The sequence below is a fragment of the Aquarana catesbeiana genome, linkage group LG07 (assembly GCF_042186555.1).
Source record: "Aquarana catesbeiana isolate 2022-GZ linkage group LG07, ASM4218655v1, whole genome shotgun sequence".
NCBI classification, from domain to species: Eukaryota; Metazoa; Chordata; class Amphibia; order Anura; family Ranidae; genus Aquarana; species Aquarana catesbeiana.
The window spans coordinates 98735470-98753036 of record NC_133330.1 but is presented as its reverse complement, the minus strand read 5'-3'; the positions used below and the strand labels follow the sequence as shown (position 1 = coordinate 98753036).

At 44.5% G+C, this 17567-nt stretch overlaps 1 protein-coding gene across 2 annotated transcripts in view; it reads right to left on the bottom strand.

Moving 5' to 3' along the window:
• DDX17 (DEAD-box helicase 17) overlaps positions 1 to 17073 on the bottom strand; it is a 41357-nt gene extending 24284 nt beyond the window's left edge. The window contains exons 1-2 of one of the 2 annotated variants that reach the window (XM_073592531.1): positions 16805 to 17073; positions 5999 to 6134 (exon numbers count right to left, since the gene is read on the bottom strand). In XM_073592531.1, the coding sequence (XP_073448632.1) occupies positions 5999 to 6134; positions 16805 to 16839 (171 nt within the window). In that variant the 5' untranslated portion in view covers positions 16840 to 17073. The remainder of the gene's footprint in view (positions 1 to 5998; positions 6135 to 16804) is intronic. The other variant, XM_073592530.1, reaches the window with a different exon arrangement.
• Positions 17074 to 17567: the final 494 nt, after the last annotated feature.

Sequence of the window (17567 nt, the reverse complement as noted above, 5' to 3'; positions counted from 1 at the left end):
TGCTATAGGAAACAGGAAGCGACGAGCAATTTCAATCACTTCTGGTTTCCCGGATGTAATTGGTGCCATTTTTTAAATAGGGAAAGCATCTGAACACACTGATCTTAGTCTGAAACTAAAGTTAATTTTAGAGTTCGGTAAAATATCAAAGACGAGGTTGCGCCAAATAAAATAAGATAACCAACATGTCAAACCTTAAAATTTGCGTGCCCGGTGCACATGCGCGGGACTCCCGAGGAGACGCTCTAATCGAGAGCTCCGCACCGCTCCGGCCCTTCTCTTCCCCCAGAGCACTCAGATCGAGCGGGATCGGCACCGAACCATCTCCTGGGCTCACCAAACCTTCCTAGCCCAATTCTACATGACGGGCGGCACACAAAAGAGCGAGGTGAGCCGCCAACTAAACTTAAATCAGGCGGCCCCTGACCCATCCAAGATGGCAACCGCAGCTTCTCTGAGAGACGGCATGGAGATCACAGAACACCCATCCCCCACCCAGCAGCGCGCTGACATGCTGGCAACAACAGTTAGTCAAAGCATACCTCAAGGGATCCCCCCTGCTATCACAGACTCCCTCCTCAACAGGTCACTAGGTGACCTCCTCAACCCACCCAGGCTCCATTCTCCTCTAGGCCTAGCAGGGCCCCTTCATCCCTCAGCCTCACAGCAGCCCCAGACCCAGGACATGCAGCTCTTACTACAGAGCTTTTCTGATATGCTGGCAGCAGGTCTGGCTCAAAATGCCACTCAGATTACAGCTGTTATTAAGGCTACCCTACAGAACTTGGGCTCTCGCATAGATGCGATTGAGCAGGTGGTGGACAACACTGCTGCACGCACCAACCAGAACACGGCCTGTATTCAGTCTTTACAAGACCAGCTAGATTCTGCCTTATCCAAAATAGACGATTTGGAAAACAGAAATAGACGGTACAATTTCCGCATACGTGGGATACCCGAAACAGTAACGGATATACCGAACACCGTCCAATTATTTCTCAAAGATCTCATTCCAGATATCCAAAGTCACAGACTTGAACTTGACAGAGCACACAGAGCCCTCCAGCTTCCCTGCCAAGATGGCCTCCCGAGGGACATAGTAGTCAAGCCCCATTATTATGGCGTTAAGGAGGTCATGAGAAGAACCCGCAACATGGACAACTTGTCCTTTCAAGGGCACAAGATTCAAATCTTTGCGGACATCTCGCCAGCCACGGTTCAAAAACGAAGAGCGCTCAAACCACTGTTGGTAATACTCTCCCAAAACTCCATCAAGTACCGCTGGTCGTTCCCTTTCCACCTCCAATTTCACTTCAAGGATACTCCCTACCACTTCTCCAACTTCCAGGATGGAGAGCGCTTGCTCCTGCAACTAGGCCTGATCTCACAGACCCTGGCTCCTCTGCACGAGACACCTACCCCGGGTTCTTCCAAGCCCCCCCCGGTAGCCCCCTTACTCCGCTGTGGAACAAGCAGCTACCAAAAGCGGCTACGTGACTCTGGCAACTTTCTGGCTTTAGGAAACACTAAAAGAAATCAAGAAAAATAATTGTGGTGGCCAGTAACAGTTAGATTTATAGAACAAGCACTGGGAATAAATTATGGAATCACTCAACTCTGAGGAAAAAATTATGGAATCATGAAAAACAAACAAAATAACACTCCAACGCATCACTAGTACTTTGTTGCACCACCTCTGGCTTTTATAACTGCTTGCAGTCTCTGAGGCATTGACTTAATGAGTGATAAACAGTACTCTTCATCAATCTGGCTCCAGCCTTCTCTGATTGCTGTTGCCAAATCATCTTTGCAGGTTGGAGCCTTGTCATGGACCATTTTCTTTAACTTCCACCACAGATTTTCAATTGGATTGAGATCCGGACTGTTCGCAGGCCATGACATTGACCTTATGTGTCTTTCTTCAAGGATTTTTTTCACAGTTTTTGCTCTATGGCAAGATGCATTATCATCTTGATAAATGATTTCATCATCCCCAAACATCCTTTCAATAGATGGGATAAGAAAAGTGTCCAAAATTTTAATGTAAACCTGTGCATTTATTGAAGATTTAATGACAGCCTTCTCCCAGTGCCTTTACCTGACATGCAGCCCCATATCATAATTGACTGTGGAAATTTGCATGTTTTCTTCAGACAGTCGTCTGCATAAATCTCATTGGAATGGCACCAAACAAAAGTTCCAGCATCATCACCTTGCCCAATGCAGATTCGAGATTCATCACTGAATATGGCTTTCATCCAGTCATCCACAGACCACGATTGCCTTTCCTTAGCCCATTGTAACCTTTTTTTTGTGTTTAGGTGTTAGAGATGGCTTTCTTTTAGCTTTTCTGTATGTAAATCCCATTCCCTTTAGGCGGTTTCTTACAGTTCGGTCACAGATGTTGACTCCAGTTTCCTCCCATTTGTTCCTCATTTGTTTTGTTGTACATTTTCTGTTTTCAAGGCATATTGCTTTAAGTTTTCTGTCTTGACGCTTTGATGTCTTCCTTGTTCTACCAGTATGTTTGCCTTTAACCACCTTCCCATGTTGTTTGTATTTGGTCCATGTTTTAGACACAGCCGACTGTGAACAACCAGCATCTTGTGCAACACTGCGTGATGATTTACCCTCTTTACCTACATACTAACAAGCAGATTTAATCTGATGCAAGTGTTAGTGTTTGTAATGAAAATTTACAGGGTGATTCCATAATTTTTTCCTCAGAATTGAGTGATTCCATAATTTATTCCCTGTGCTTGTTCTATAAATCTAACTGTTACTGGCCACCACAATTATTTTTCTTGATTTCTTTTAGTGTTTCTTAAAGCCAGAAAGTTGCCATTTGAAATGCCTTTAGTTTTTGGCCATGTCTGTGATCTGCTTTTTTTCTACAACAATAAACAACTGAAGAAACATCCTCAGGGACTGGTGATTCCATAATTTTTGCCAGGGGTTGTATGTGGGGCTAGGCCTCAAAAAATTGAGGGGGATTTTTTGTGCTTGGGTGTAACTAATATTTTGCAATTGAAAAAAGGTTTTTTTGTTACATCACAGAGCACAAAGTTTTTTGGTGACAGGTTCTCTTCAATGAGACATCCAGGGTCCAAAAGATTTTTCATCTGACAGGCGGCAGTCTGCAGCCATCTGGAATGTGTGTAAAACCCCTGCTGTTAGGCCCCTTTCACACTGGGGCGTTGGCGGTAAAACATAGCTATTTTTAGAGCTGTTTTACCATCGTTTTTGCGGCTGTATTCGGCCGATAGTGGTGTGGTTTTAACCCCCGCTGGCGGCCGAAAAAGGGTTAAAACCGCTCGCATAGTGCGGCTATAGCTGCGGTATTGCCGCGCTGCCCCATTGACTTCAATGGGCAGGAGCGGTGAATACACCGCTCCTTCACCGTTCCAAAGATGCGGCTTGCAGGAGTTTTTCTCTTCTTCTGCCAGCGCACCGCTTCAGTGTGAAAACCCTCGGGCTTTCACACTGAACAAACAGCAGCGGATGTTTTGGGTCGGTTTGCAGGCGGTATTTTTATCGCAATAACGCCTGCAAACCGCCCCAGTGTGAAAGGGGTCTTAGTTTATGATGTATGGACCTGGCAGCTAACGGGTTAAACATAGCCTTTAACCCAATTACTATTTCAAGTGCTAAGTTCACTTTAAGGAGCATGTTACATCCATATTTAGGGTATAACATGCCCTTAGTGACCCACCTCTGGTGCCCCAAGCTTTGTGACAGTGGGCGGGGGATTTTCTCCCTGCACCTGCTGTCACAATCTGACAACAGCAAGGCTTTGTGGGGCTCCACTCACACGGCCATGTCATTCAGTTTCCTGTGAATGAATTAAACTACAAGTACTGTCAGCGAGAGAGAGTGGGTGCAAACAAGCAGTGCTTCCCCTTTTTTGGTGGAGCTCCACTTTAATACTAGTCACAAAAATAGTTGTATAATTTTGGTCTCAGGCTGTTGGGGAGCAAGAAGGTTGTGACAGCTTCAGCTGGATTCTTCCATCCGCATCTTGCTGCCAGCCCAGTCCTCCTGCAGCCTGCACAGCGCATTCCAGCATTGGGTTTCCAGGGGCTATTTAAAACAGAGTGGGAAGCCCAAAAGGGGTCAGCTGAGGAAAAGGAAGGTCCCTAGAAATGCATCCTTTGACCCTGCATATCAGGTGGACTACACCAACCATTGGCCATTCTTCCTGGGTGTGAGGAAACCGATGGCACATCATTCATATCAGACTGTCAGAGCAGCTCCCCATCCAGCAGCACAGTGATCTGGACTCTGTCTTCAGTGGCTAATCCACCCAGCTGCACGTTTGGGACAGTACTGTTATTACAGGCTCATCCTCCCCTGTTTTTACATGCTTGTTTCTCATGCACCTTTGTGAGTACACATCGTTTAATCCTTTTATTAAAATTGGTTGGAACTTACTACAGTAGAGTGGTCGCGCTGTCTCCTTCCCCTCTATTTTAGGCATGTAACTAATGCAGAAGAGACAAAGCATGTCTATTCTATTTTGCAATAAAAATTCTGCCTGTTTGCCCATTTTACTTTAACCGGTTCCTGACCGGCTCAATTCTTTTTACAGGGGTAGAATGGCAGCCATGCGCATGACCCCGTATGGGTACGGGGTTCCCTTTAAGATCCACCAGAGGGTGCGCACTGCACAGCGGGGGACCCGGTGCACATGGCCAGCGGCACAATCGCATGCACGAGAGCCAGCACCGTTACTGTTAGGGAAGAGGAGACATGTTGTTTGTTCCTCCCCTAATCAGTCCTATCCCCATATAGTTAGAACACACTGAGGGAACACACAATTAAGCCCTTGATCGCCCCTAGTTTTAACCCCTTCCCTGCCAGTGACATTTATACAGTAATCAGTGCATATTTATAGCACTGAACGCTGTATAAATGTCAATGGTCCCAAAAATGTGTCAAAAGTGTCCGATCTGTCCATCGCAATACCGCAAAAAAAAAAAAAAAAAAAAAAAAAAAAAATCGCAGATCACTGTCATTACTAATAAAAAAAAAAATTAGAAATGCCATAAATCTTTCCCATTTTTTTTTTACCATTCTTTTGTTCCCCACAAATAGAGCTTTCTTTTGGTGGTATTTGATCATCTCTGCAATTTTTTTTTTTTGCGCTATAAACAAAAAAACAAAAACAAAAAATAGCGACAAAAAAAAAAAAAAAAAAAAAAAAAAAAACAATATTTTGTACTTTTTTCCTTAATAACCCCTTGAAAATATGTGCTTTTTTTTTTTTTTTTTTTTCCCTCAGTTTAGGCTGCTGTGTATTCTTCAAAAAAAAAAAAAAAAAAAAAAAAACGCAATAAGCGTATATGGATTGGTTTGCACAAAATAGCATCTACAAAATAGGGGAAAGATTATGGCATTTTTTAAATTTTTTTTACTAGTAATGACTGTGATCAGTGATTTTTATCGAGAATGCGACATTATGGTGGACAGATCGGACACTTTTGGGACCATTGGCGCTATAAAAATGCACTGATTATTGTGTAAATGTCACTGGCAGGGAAGGGGTTAACAGTAGGGGGCGATCAAGGGGTTAATTGTGTGTCCTAGGAAGTGATTCTAACTGTGGGGGGATGGGACTGCCTGAGTGAGACCGATCGTTGTTCATACTTAGCATGAACGACAGATCGCTCTCCTCACCCCTGACAGCACGGAGATCTGTCTGTTTACATTGACAGATATCCGTTCTATGTGTAGCGACCTCGGGTGCCCATTGGTCATCGCGGTTGCGTGTATAGGCTCCGGCGTCGCAGGCGTGCGCCCCTAGTGGTCAAAAGGTGAACTGACGTAAGGTAGCGTAGTTTCGCCCACTAGAGCCAACCTGCCCCAGTACAACTGGCGGCGGTTGGATAGGAAGAGGTTAAGATATCAGTTAAAAAATTCATATAAGAAAATAAAATCAACTGTTTTTTGCTTGCCTCTCAAATTTGTACAATGTGCCAATTGTTTCTTCCTAACTTACTATTGTCATACGTGCAACTTCTGGGTGTTCTTGGTAGAAGTTTTTCTCAAATTTCGGAAGTTCATTTAAATCCCATCTTTTTTTGCGAAGACGTTCACCAGGATTACCAAACTTTGGAAACCGGGGGCCACCCATGCTGGAAAACCAATAAAAAGAACAAAAAACAAACATTAAAACACAGACATTAAAGTGGAAGTCCACCCTAAAACTAAAATCCCTGCATCTACAGACATCCACATTCTAAGACTAACCTATTTAGCACGGCAAAGAAGAAATCGTATACATATCCTTTCTGAAGCCGATCCAACCCGATCTCCAGCGACAAAAGCTCTGCAGAGGACACAGCCGGCTGTGAAATAAATGGAAAGTGACGTCACCCATAGACTTACTATGGGGCTTCCATTGTCTGACCTGTCCTCTGCACCCACCTACACAGCTCAGCCGCAGCTCAGCGTGGGATCGGGTCGGAGCGGCTGTAGAATACCCATTTCTTCTTTGTAGAGTTAGAGGTTAGGGTTAGATCGTGGATATCTGTAGATTCAGGGATTTTAGTTTTAGGATTGACTTATACTTTAAGTTATTTCTTATCACAGACCTACAGTTTTTCATATTAAGCGCATGCTAAGCAATGTGCAAAGTGTAACACAAGTATTTTTTTTTTTTTTTTTTTAAAAAGGTAAGACAGACAGTACTCCCCCCTGACAATGCCTTGATCTTCCATTCTCCCTATAAGACCTGTGCCATCTTTATACAAGCATCAGCATATACTTCCTGGATGAGGACATCGGCCCATAGATAAAGCTATTATAAATTAAAAAAGTAGAGCTGCACGATTAATCATTAAAAAAAGAAAAAAAATTGCGATCTCGATTCAACCCCCCCTCACGATCTTCAAGTGGATGTAAACCCAATTCATGAAATTTGAGCTGGGCACATCTATCTGTAGTGTTTTCTTATCTCTCTCCAAAGCACTATGTCTGGTAGCTGTCTCTTCCCCCATAGCTCTGTAATCAGCCTGATAACTTCTCACATGTTCTCTGAGACAGGAGATAGAAGCGTGTGCCGAGGAGGTTGCTATAAATATATTAGCAGTCAGTCTGCTGTCTCACAGTAGAGCTATGAAAGCTTTTTTTTATTCTTCTAACAATGTGGAGGGGGGGGGGGGTGCCTTTCCTCCAATAAGCTGCTCCCAGTGCAATCCAAGCCTTTTCTAAGGCTACTTTCACACTGAAAGTGCCGGGCGTCGGCGGAAAAGCGGTGCTAGTTTTAACAGCACTTTACCATCGCTTTTCGGCCGCTAGCGGGGAACTTTTTAACCCCAGCTAGCGGCCGAAGAAAGGGTTAAGAAAGAGCCCGTGCTTTGGCAGCGCTGCCTATTCATTTCAATGGGCAGGGCGTTTTAGGAGCGGTATATACATCGATCCCAAATCGCCCCAAAGATGCTGCTTGCAGGACTTTTCAGAACGTCCTGCAAGCACACCACTCCAGTTTGAGAAGTCACACTGAAATGAATAGGAAGGCGGTTTTCAGGCATTAGTTAGAGGCTATTTCTAGTGCAAAAAAACAAACAAAAAAAAAAAAAAACACCTGAAAACAGCCTCAGCGTGAAAGCAGACTGAGTGCAGAACGAGGACGTTAAAATTCTTACCCAATGTAAGAATTCTAAAGAATATATTAAGATGAAGAGAGCAGATATACATGTAAAACTTACGGAGGGAGGTTTGTTTCATCCCTGTGTATCATCTGAGGCTGTGCATTCACTTTAAAGAGGAACTGCAGTCTTCTCACATAATTTGTAATAAAAACATCTTTGCCATTCTGAAGCTTCCCTCCAACCACTTTGCATATTATTTTATATATACTGTGATTCTGTACTTACCAAATATGCTGCAGAAATCTCCCTCCCCTAAGTCTGGCTGCATCCAATTTAAAGCGGGGGTCCACCTATCGTTTTTTTTTTTTTTTTTTTTGAGTTCATTCACAAACTTTTCTTCTCAGCATTACATACTCACATATTGTGTGTAATATGTCCGCCTGTGTCAGAAAGAATAACATATTATTCACTGCAGGCGGTTTCCATCTTCATTGTGGGCATTTGAAGCCCACAAGCATTTATTTCCTGGATGTGGTGAATGCTGTGCTCCCAGCATTCACCGCTCGTTCCTGCACATGCTCAGTGGCATCCTGGGAAGCCTGAGACTAGCTCCCAGGAGTCTGGGAGAGGCTAGGAACACGCCTACTCCCACGGGAGGAGAACCAGGAAGTGCAAAGAAGAATAGAAAAATAAAAGGTAATTATGGCGATTTAAATTTTTTTAAATGGCATGTCAGCATCTAGGCAAGGAAGAGAATACATACAGATATTGTTCAAAATTTGAGTGGAACTCCGCTTTAACTGTAGGCAGCTGAAGCTGCTGCCTGTTCACTTCCTGGATTTACAGAGGCACACCTCCAGCTCTGCAGCTCTAATTGGCCCTCTTACGACTCATATCCCATCCCTTCCTGGCAAACTCTCACAAGAGTGAGAGAGAGATGTCATAAGCCTAGGCTTTTTACCAGGCAAGAAACAAGAAGTGGGCTGTAGAAGGTATTTACTGGCAGAAAAAAAAATGGTTTCTATCCAAAGTTAAAACAACAAGGGCAGAAGATTTAACAGATGGAAAGTTAAAAAAAAAAGACTTTTTTTTGTATAATGTGAAAGTGTTACATCGAGAATCGTGTTCTTTATGCTAAGCAAAAAAAAAAAAAAAAAAAAAAAAAAAATTGTGATTCGCATTTTATACAGAATCGTGCAGCTCTATAAAAAAAAAAAAAAAAAAAAAAAAAAAAAAAAAAAAAAAAGGTACCTGCCTTTAAAACACCTGTATAAATACACAATTGTCTCACAGCTTAACCACTTGCCGACTGCCCACCGTCAATTGACGGCGGCAGAATGGCACTCCTGAACTAATCGGCGTAGCTGTATGCCGGGCACTTTAAGTATAGGGGGTGCGCGCCCACCGCGTCCCTAAGGAAGCCGATGCACGTGCCTGACGGGTGTGATGTCTGCCGGGCACCCACGAGCGCTCTTGACAAAGCGAGAACGGGGATTTTTGTGTGAAAACACACAAATTCACGTCCTGTCAGGGGAGGGGAGACAGATCGTGTGTTCCTAGTTTATAGGAACACCGATCGGTCTCCTCCCCAGTCAGAACACATTTAACCCCTTGATCTCTCCCTAGTGTTAACCCCTTCCCTGCCAGTGACATTTATACAGTAATCAGTGCATTTTTATAGTACTGATCATTGCATAAATGTCAATGGTCCCAAAAATGTGTCAAAAGTGTCCGATCTGTCCGCCACAATGTTGCAGTCCCAAAATAAATAAATATTTCGCAGATCACTGCCATTACTAGTAAAAAAAAAAATAACGCCACAAATCTATCCCCTATTTTGTAGAAGCTATAACTTTTGTGCAAACCAATATACGCTTATAGCGATTTTTTTTTTTTACCAAAAATTTGTAGAAGAATATATATCGGCCTAAACTGAAAATTTTTTTTTTCTGGGGGGGGGGGGGGGGGGATATTTATTATAACAAAAAGGAAAACAATAGTATTTTTTTTTTTCAAAGTTGTCCCTCTTTTGTTTAAAGGACAAAAAATCAAAACCGTAGGAGGTGATCATATACCACCAAAAGAAAGCTCTATTTGTGGGGGTGGGGGGGGGGGGGAGACATCAATTTTGTTTGGGTACAGCAGCGCATGACTGCAAAATTGTCAGTTAAAGCGACGCAGTGCCGTATCGCAAAAAATGGCCTGGCCAGGAAGGGGGGGTAAATCCTTCTGGGGCTGAAGTGGTTAAACTCCCTGCTATACACATTCCAGCATAGTTACAACATACTCCCTGGAAAGACCCCATTCACACATGTGGTAACGCACAATACATTTATTGGTGTCTTTCTTTTCCTGTCAATGGCAACACACATGTGCTGCAACACATGGTGGTCCAATTATGTAAAATTCACTGTGCGAACAACTCTTAATTTGCATAGCTGTCATGAACACTCCCCATAGTGTGTCCAATATGTGGGGAATGTAATTTTCTATTTCCTATGATTGTCAGCTTCATCTAGTGGCCATAATGCCAAATTTTCCTAATTACAGTATTTCAGTGGCATTATGGCCACTAGATGCACCTGAAAATAGAACACATTTTACACACATTTTTTTTATTAATAAACGCCAGTGCCCTGTGCATTGCACTGCAATAAAATGTAGTTTGCTTTAAGTCAGTACCTTAGTTGTAGCCCATTCATTTTGAATAGGCTGTTTAATGCAGCACAAGTCAAAAATGTATGTTGCAGTGAACTGCATTGTGGTGTGAATGGGTCCAAAATGATCAGTGGGGGAAGGGAGGCTGGGGAAAAAAAAAACCCAACCAACCACCTGATCTGGAACTCCAGTAAATTAAAAAAAAAAATGAATAGATAAAATAATGGTTGCCACTGCTAAGCTAAATGCTAGCTGCCAGACCATTATGCTGATTCACTGACTCAAAACAAGTATGCAGAAGTACCAGCTTTCCGTTGACTTTCCCTGATGCTTAGGTCTTCTATTTTTTAAAATATGTATTCATCAGTTTAGGCTGACATGCATTCTGCTACATGTTTTTGGTAAAAACAAACAACATTTTTTTAAAAAAACGCCATAAGCGTATATTGATTGGTTGCACAAAAGTTATGGCTTTGTTATTTTTTTTTTACTAGTAATGGCGGCAATCAGTGATTTTTAGAGGGACTGCAACATTGCGGACACTTGACACTTTTTCGGGAACCAGTGACATGAATACAGTAATCAGTGCTAAAAATATGATTGTACTAATGTCACTGGCAGGGAAGGGGTTAACATCGGGGGCGATTAAGGGGTTAAATATGTTCCCTACTGTATGGGGGACTGTGTAACTGGGGAAACACACAGATCCATCTTCCTGCAGAGCAGAAAGACAGGATCTTGTTTACACAGGCAGATCACCGTTCTGTTACTGCGAGGAACGATCGTGGATGGCCGACGGACATAGAGTCCGCCAAACCAGCAGATTGGCTCTCCCGCTGGTCAATGGGAGCGCATGTGGGCCCACAAAAACGAGTTACCACGCTGACATACAGCTACGGCGATTTGCAGGAACGAGCCAACTTGCCACAGTATAATGAGAGCGGCTGGTCAGGAAACGATTAAACAAGGCAGATTGCCATTCTGCTAGTAGGGGAGACCGAGATCCTGTGTTTCTGCTAAGCAGGAACACGGATCTGTCTTCTTACAGTAAAAGACCCCCCCCCCCCCCCCCCCCCCAGTTAGGAAGCACTCCCTAGAAACACATTTAACCCTTTGATCACCCTTGATGTTAACCCCTTCCCTGCCAGTGTCATTAGAACAGTGACAGTGCATTTTTTGAACTTCCACAGAGGATGCAAGTATAACATGTTTTTTTATTTTAACCACTTGCTGACCGCCTAACGCAGATATACTGCAGCAGAATGGCACTGGCAGACAAAATCACATACCTGGTACGTGATCTGCCTCCCGCGGGCTGGAGGCGCATCGCACCCCGCCCCCCAGTGCCCGAGGCGGTCGGCTTCGTTGGGGAAGCGATACAGGCTGAAGGGGTGGCCACCCCCTCGCGATCGCGCCCCATGAATGAAAATCTTCCCCTGCTGCTGTAATGTAAACAGCGGCAGAGGAAGTGATGTCATCGCTCCTCGAGCCGGTCTTTTCGTTCCGGCGCCGAGGAGAGAAGACATCAAGTTTGCACCAACACTACACTAACAGAAGAACACGCAGGCACACTTTTCAACCCCCCCCCCCCCCCCCCCCCCAATCACAGTGACACCAATAGTTTTTTTTTTTTTTTTGCATTGGTGTCAGTTTGTGAGTTATAAGTGGTAGGGCAGTTAGTTAAGGTTAGCCCCCTTTAGGTCTAGGGTACCCCCCTCTAATAAAGTTTTAACCCCTTGATCACCCCCCGTCGCCAGTGTCACTAAGCAATCATTTTTCTGATCGCTGTATTAGTGTCACAGGTGACAGTGTCACCGCCCGGCGGTGATATAAGTTAAGTTCTTCGGGTCAGATAAGGTCTGCGTCGCCCCAGGTTAGCGCCAGTACCGCTAACACCCACGCACGCAGCATTCACCTCCCTTAGTGGTATAGTATCTGAACGGATCAATATATGATCAGATCTATACTAGCATCCCCAGCAGTTTAGGGTTCCCAAAAACGCAGTGTTAGCGGGATCAGCCCAGATATCTGCTAGCACCTGCGTTTTGCCCCTCGGCCCAGCCCTGCCCAGCCCACCCAAGTGCAGTATTGATCGATCACTGTCACTTACAAAACACTAAATACACATAACTGCAGCGTTGGCAGAGTCAGGCCTGATCCCTGAAATCGCTAACAGTTTTTGTTGGTAGCGTTTTGATACAGTCGCATACAGTCAGGAGCTTTTTTGCCTGCGAGTCTCACTAGTGTACCCTAAATTTAGAGCCCAAAATGGCAAATCGAAGGTACACTAGTGAAGAGGCCTACACGTTTCTGAGTATGACAGATAGTGAAGAGGAAGTCACTCATCTGTCAGATTCAGGCTCAGAATACGAACCTGTAGACGACAGCCGTTCCATGACAGATAGCTCTGACGACGGAGTTGTGGTCCCTGCCAAGGTCAGGCGTACCAGACCCCAAACTTCTTCTTCTGTCCTTGAAGTGCAAGAACCACAGGTCCCTCGTGTGGAGCAAAGAAGTACTAGCGCCGCTATTCCTTCTGGTGAACTGGCAAGCACCAGCGGCCTAGTACACCCTGGTTCTACATCCAGCACTGCAGTAACACTTGGTGACGTGGCGAGTCCCATAAGTGCAGTTCAAGCTGGCGAGGTGGCAAGCAAAAGTAGTGTCCCGCTGCCACCAAGATGAACACAGGCCCGTCGTGCCCTTCCTGCTGCATTCGCCAATCCGAATTGGGAACCCACCACTTCTGCAGCATCCGTACTTACCCCATTCACTGGCCAACCCGGCATTCATGTGGAAACAGTTGATTTTGCTGGATTTTTATTCCCTGTTTTTCACCGAAGAGGTCTATAGATCCATTGTGGACCAAGTCAATTTGTATGCTGGTCAACACATTGCCACTATTCCCCAGTCCTCCCTTGCCAGAGACTGGAAACCAATTACGGTTTCCGAATTTAAGCTCTTTCTGGTCCTTTCCCTCAACATGGGCATAAATAAAAAAAGAGTGAGTTGCGGTCATATTGGTCCACTGACCCAATTTACCATATGCCAGTCTCTCTGCCTCCATGGCCAGGGCACGATACGAGCAGATTTTGCGGTTCATGCACTTCAACAACAATGAACTCTGTCGTCCTCGTGGAGACCCTGAATACGATCGGCTCTACAAAATTCGGCCCCTCGTAAACCACTTCAACCAACGTTTTGCAGACTTGTTTACTCCCCATCAAGTTGTCTGCGTTGATGAGTCCCTGATTACGTTTTCTGGCCGCTTGTCATTCAAACAGTACCTTCCCAGCAAGCGTGCCAGATACGGGGTCAAGATGTATTAGCTCTGTGACAGGGCCACAGGCTATACATGTAGATTTATGGTTTACGAGGGCAAAAATAGTCACGTAGAGACGAAAAACTGCCCTAACTACATAGGAAGCGCTGGAAAGATTGTGTGGGACTTGGTGTCACCCTTATTCGGAAAGGGGTACCACTTGTACGTGGACAATTATTACACGAGCATGCCACTTTTTAGTCACCTTTTTGATCATCAGAATGGAGCATGTGGCACCGTGCGACCTAATCGCCGGGGCTTTCCCCAGCGGCTTGTAGATTCCAGTCTTAGGCTGGGGAGAGAGCCTGCTTGAAGTGTAATAATTTGCTCACTATGAAGTGGAGGGATACTAAGAATGTTTTCGTTCTTACCTCCCTTCATGCAGACACGACGGTCCAAATTACTACGGCGACTGGTGTTGTGGAGAAACCCCTCTGTGTCCACGAATATAACCAAAATATGGGAGGGTGGACCTCAACGACCAGTTGTTGGCACGGTACCCAATTGCCCGTAAGGCCAGACGTTGGTACAAAAAAGTGTCTGTTTATTTATTTCAATTGGCTTTGCTGAACGCTTATGTGCTATACAGAGCTTCAGGACGGACTGGATGCTACCTTAAATTCCAGGAAGAGATCGTCAGAGCCCTTCTGTTTCTAGACGGTGCTCCACCTCACCATTCCCAACCAAATGCAGTAAGCCGGCTGAGTACCCCTACACAACGAGCCCCCCAAAAAGATGTTATGTCTGCAGCAAGCGCAGATATAGGCGTGACACCCGGTATTATTGTCCCTCCTGTCCTGACAATCCTGGTCTTTGCATTGGTGAATGTTTTGAACGCTACCATACACTAGTTGAGTATTAGCGTAGGGTACAGCACTGCACAGACTAGGACACACTTTTACAGGGTCTCCCAAGATGCGATCGCATTTTGAGAGACCCAAACCTGATACCAATTACAAAAGGTATCAGGTATAGTGGGTATTTTGCAGACCTCACTTTTTGTCACAAAGTTTTGAAAAAAAAAAAAAATGTTTTCTTGTCTTTCTTCATTTTCAAAACAAATGAGAGCTGCAAAATACTCACCATGCCTCTCAGCAAATAGCTTGGGGTGTCTACTTTCCAAAATGGGGTCATGGGGGGGGGGGGGGGGGTGCCACCTGGGCATTCCAAAATGGGGTCATGGGGGGGGGGGGGGGGGGTGCCACCTGGGCATTCCATGGGCTCCGAAACTGTGATAGGCAGTGAAGAGTGAAATCAAAAATTTACACCCTTAGAAATCCTGAAGGCGGGTGATTGGTTTTCGGGGCCCCGTACACGGCTAGGCTCCCAAAAAGTCCCACACATGTGGTATCCCCGTACTCGGGAGAAGCAGCTAAATGTATTTTGGGGTGCAATTCCACATATGCCCATGGCCTGTATGAGCAATATATCATTTAGTGACAACTTTGTGCAAAAAAAAAAAAGAAAAAAAAAAAAAAAAATTGTCACTTTCCCGCAACTTGTGTCACAATATAAAATATTCCATGGACTCGACATGCCTCTCAGCAAATAGCTTGGGGTGTCTACTTTCCAAAATGGGGTCATTTGGGGGGCTTTGTGCCATCTGGGCATTTTATGGCCTTCAAAACTGTGATAGGTAGTGAGGAGTGAAATCAAAAATTTACGCCCTTAGAAATCCTGAAGGCGGTGCTTGGTTTTCGGGGCCCCATACACGGCTAGGCTCCCAAAAAGTCCCACACATTTGGTATCCCCGTACCAGGAGAAGCAGCTGAATGTATTTTGGGGTGTAATTCCACATATGCCCATGGCCTGTGTGAGCAATATATCATTTAGTGACAACTTTTTCTAATTTTTTTTGTCATTATTCAATCACTTGGGACAAAAAAAAATAATATTCAATGGGCTCAACATGCCTCTTAGCAATTTCCTTGGGGTGTCTACTTTCCAAAATGGGGTCATTTGGGGGGGGGGGGGGGGGGGGGGGGGTGAACAGCCCTGCCATTTTAGCACCTCATGAAATGACATAGGCAGTCATAAACTAAAAGCTGTGTAAATTACAGAAAATGTACCCTAGTTTGTAGACGCTATAACTTTTGCGCAAACCAATATACGCTTATTGACTTTTTTTTACCAAAGACATGTGGCCGAATACATTTTGGCCTAAATGTATGACTAAAATTGAGTTTATTGGATTTTTTTTTTATAAACAAAAAGTAGAAAATGTCATTTTTTTTTTCAAAATTTTCAGTCTTTTTCCGTTGTATAGCGCAAAAAAAAAACAAAAAAAAACGCAGAGGTGATCAAATACCAAACGAAAGCTCTATTTGTGGGAAGAAAAGGACACAAATTTCGTTTGGGTACAGCATTGCATGACTGCGCAATTAGCAGTTAAACAGACGCAGTGTCAAATTGTAAAAAGTGCTCTGGTCAGGAAGGGGGTAAATCCTTCCGGGGCTGAAGTGGTTAATATAACAAACACCTTTACAACCTCCTTAACAACACTGTGTAACTTACCCCATCTACCCAATCAACTTGTATCCAATCAGGCAGGTCTCTTCCGCTGGGCAGTTGTTGGGAGATCTAAAGCTAGCTATAGACTACAAGATCTGATAGTATGAGCTCTGTACAGTCTCCTTCAGAATTTCCACAACTATAACATAAAGGGACAAAACTAAATGCTTGTTATCTTCAATCTGTATTAAATCAAGGCGGGCCCCACACTACAAATTTGATGGTAGAGCTAAAGGTTACAGGTTGTATAGTGCGTGATCAGGGATTGTAGCATGTATATGGTCAGATTGTACAGTATATGGTCTAATTGTCTGACGTGTGTGTTGGACATTACATAGCCCCCAGATGGCAGTCAAAAAAAAAAAAAAACACAGGAGTTCTAATTCTTTGACTCTAGAAGCAGAACACTAGTTTGACATTTACTTTAATTCCATGTACAGCACAGATGGGGATGTCGTTCTCCAGGCCTTGTCCCCCATACAGGGTGGGAGATGTGATCAGACGATACCGGGCCGCCTCTCATGAGCTCTCCCAGCTGCAGGCAAATGTTGCCGCCACAAGTCTCAGCATGGCTGACCTTGCACAGCACATCGTCGTCACCCGGCCTGCAGAATTGCCGCCAACACTCCGCACTCACCCTTCTACAAATACACGATTTAGGCCACAACAAGCACACTTCCTACACAGACACCGCCATTCTACAAGAACACCCTCTCCTCACCCGCCTCGGTCCCGGTCCATGAAGCTTCCCCTCATTGTGTCGTCGCGCAGCACCCAATCACTTCACACGGCGAAGGTAAAGGAATTGGTCACTATTGTGGTAAAATGAAGTGGACAGTTCTGACGTCTTTTCACGTTCTGAAGTGAAGTTGTTTTAGAGGAAAGGACATAAAACCCACACCAGCTGATGTCGTCCTGGGAAACGCCAGCACAAAATGGCCGCCGTCTCTTCCCTTGTTCTCCGTCAATTGCTTGAAATGGCGCGCAACGCTATTGGCGTAGCGTAAAGGCCGCTCTGCTGCAAAGAAATTCGTAAGTCAGGCGAAGAATAGGAATCCGCCCCCAAATTACGTCACCGGAAGCGCAGCATTGGCCAGAAGTGGGGCGTTCCCAGATGGCGGAGAACAGTTTCGTGGAGTGTGTGCTGAAGTAATGAACCGTGGGAATGCGGGACACTATTATGTAATCATTTCCAGCAACAAACTCCATTCATTGATTGTTATAAACTAAAAAAAATATATATATAAAATAATGTTCATTTATGGAAAAGTTGTCACAGTAAAATAACACTTGTCAAATATTACATATGCATCAGTTCTCTGGCCCTATGCAATGAAATTTTAGGCTGCATTCACAGCAAGGTGTTTTGAAAATGCACACAAAATCGTGCCAGGTTTGTGTGCATTTTCTGCAGGGTCGTCTTTAAGGCATGGCAAGAGGCAGCTGTCCTGTGCCCCATCATTCTTGTGGGGCCCCAAAGCAGC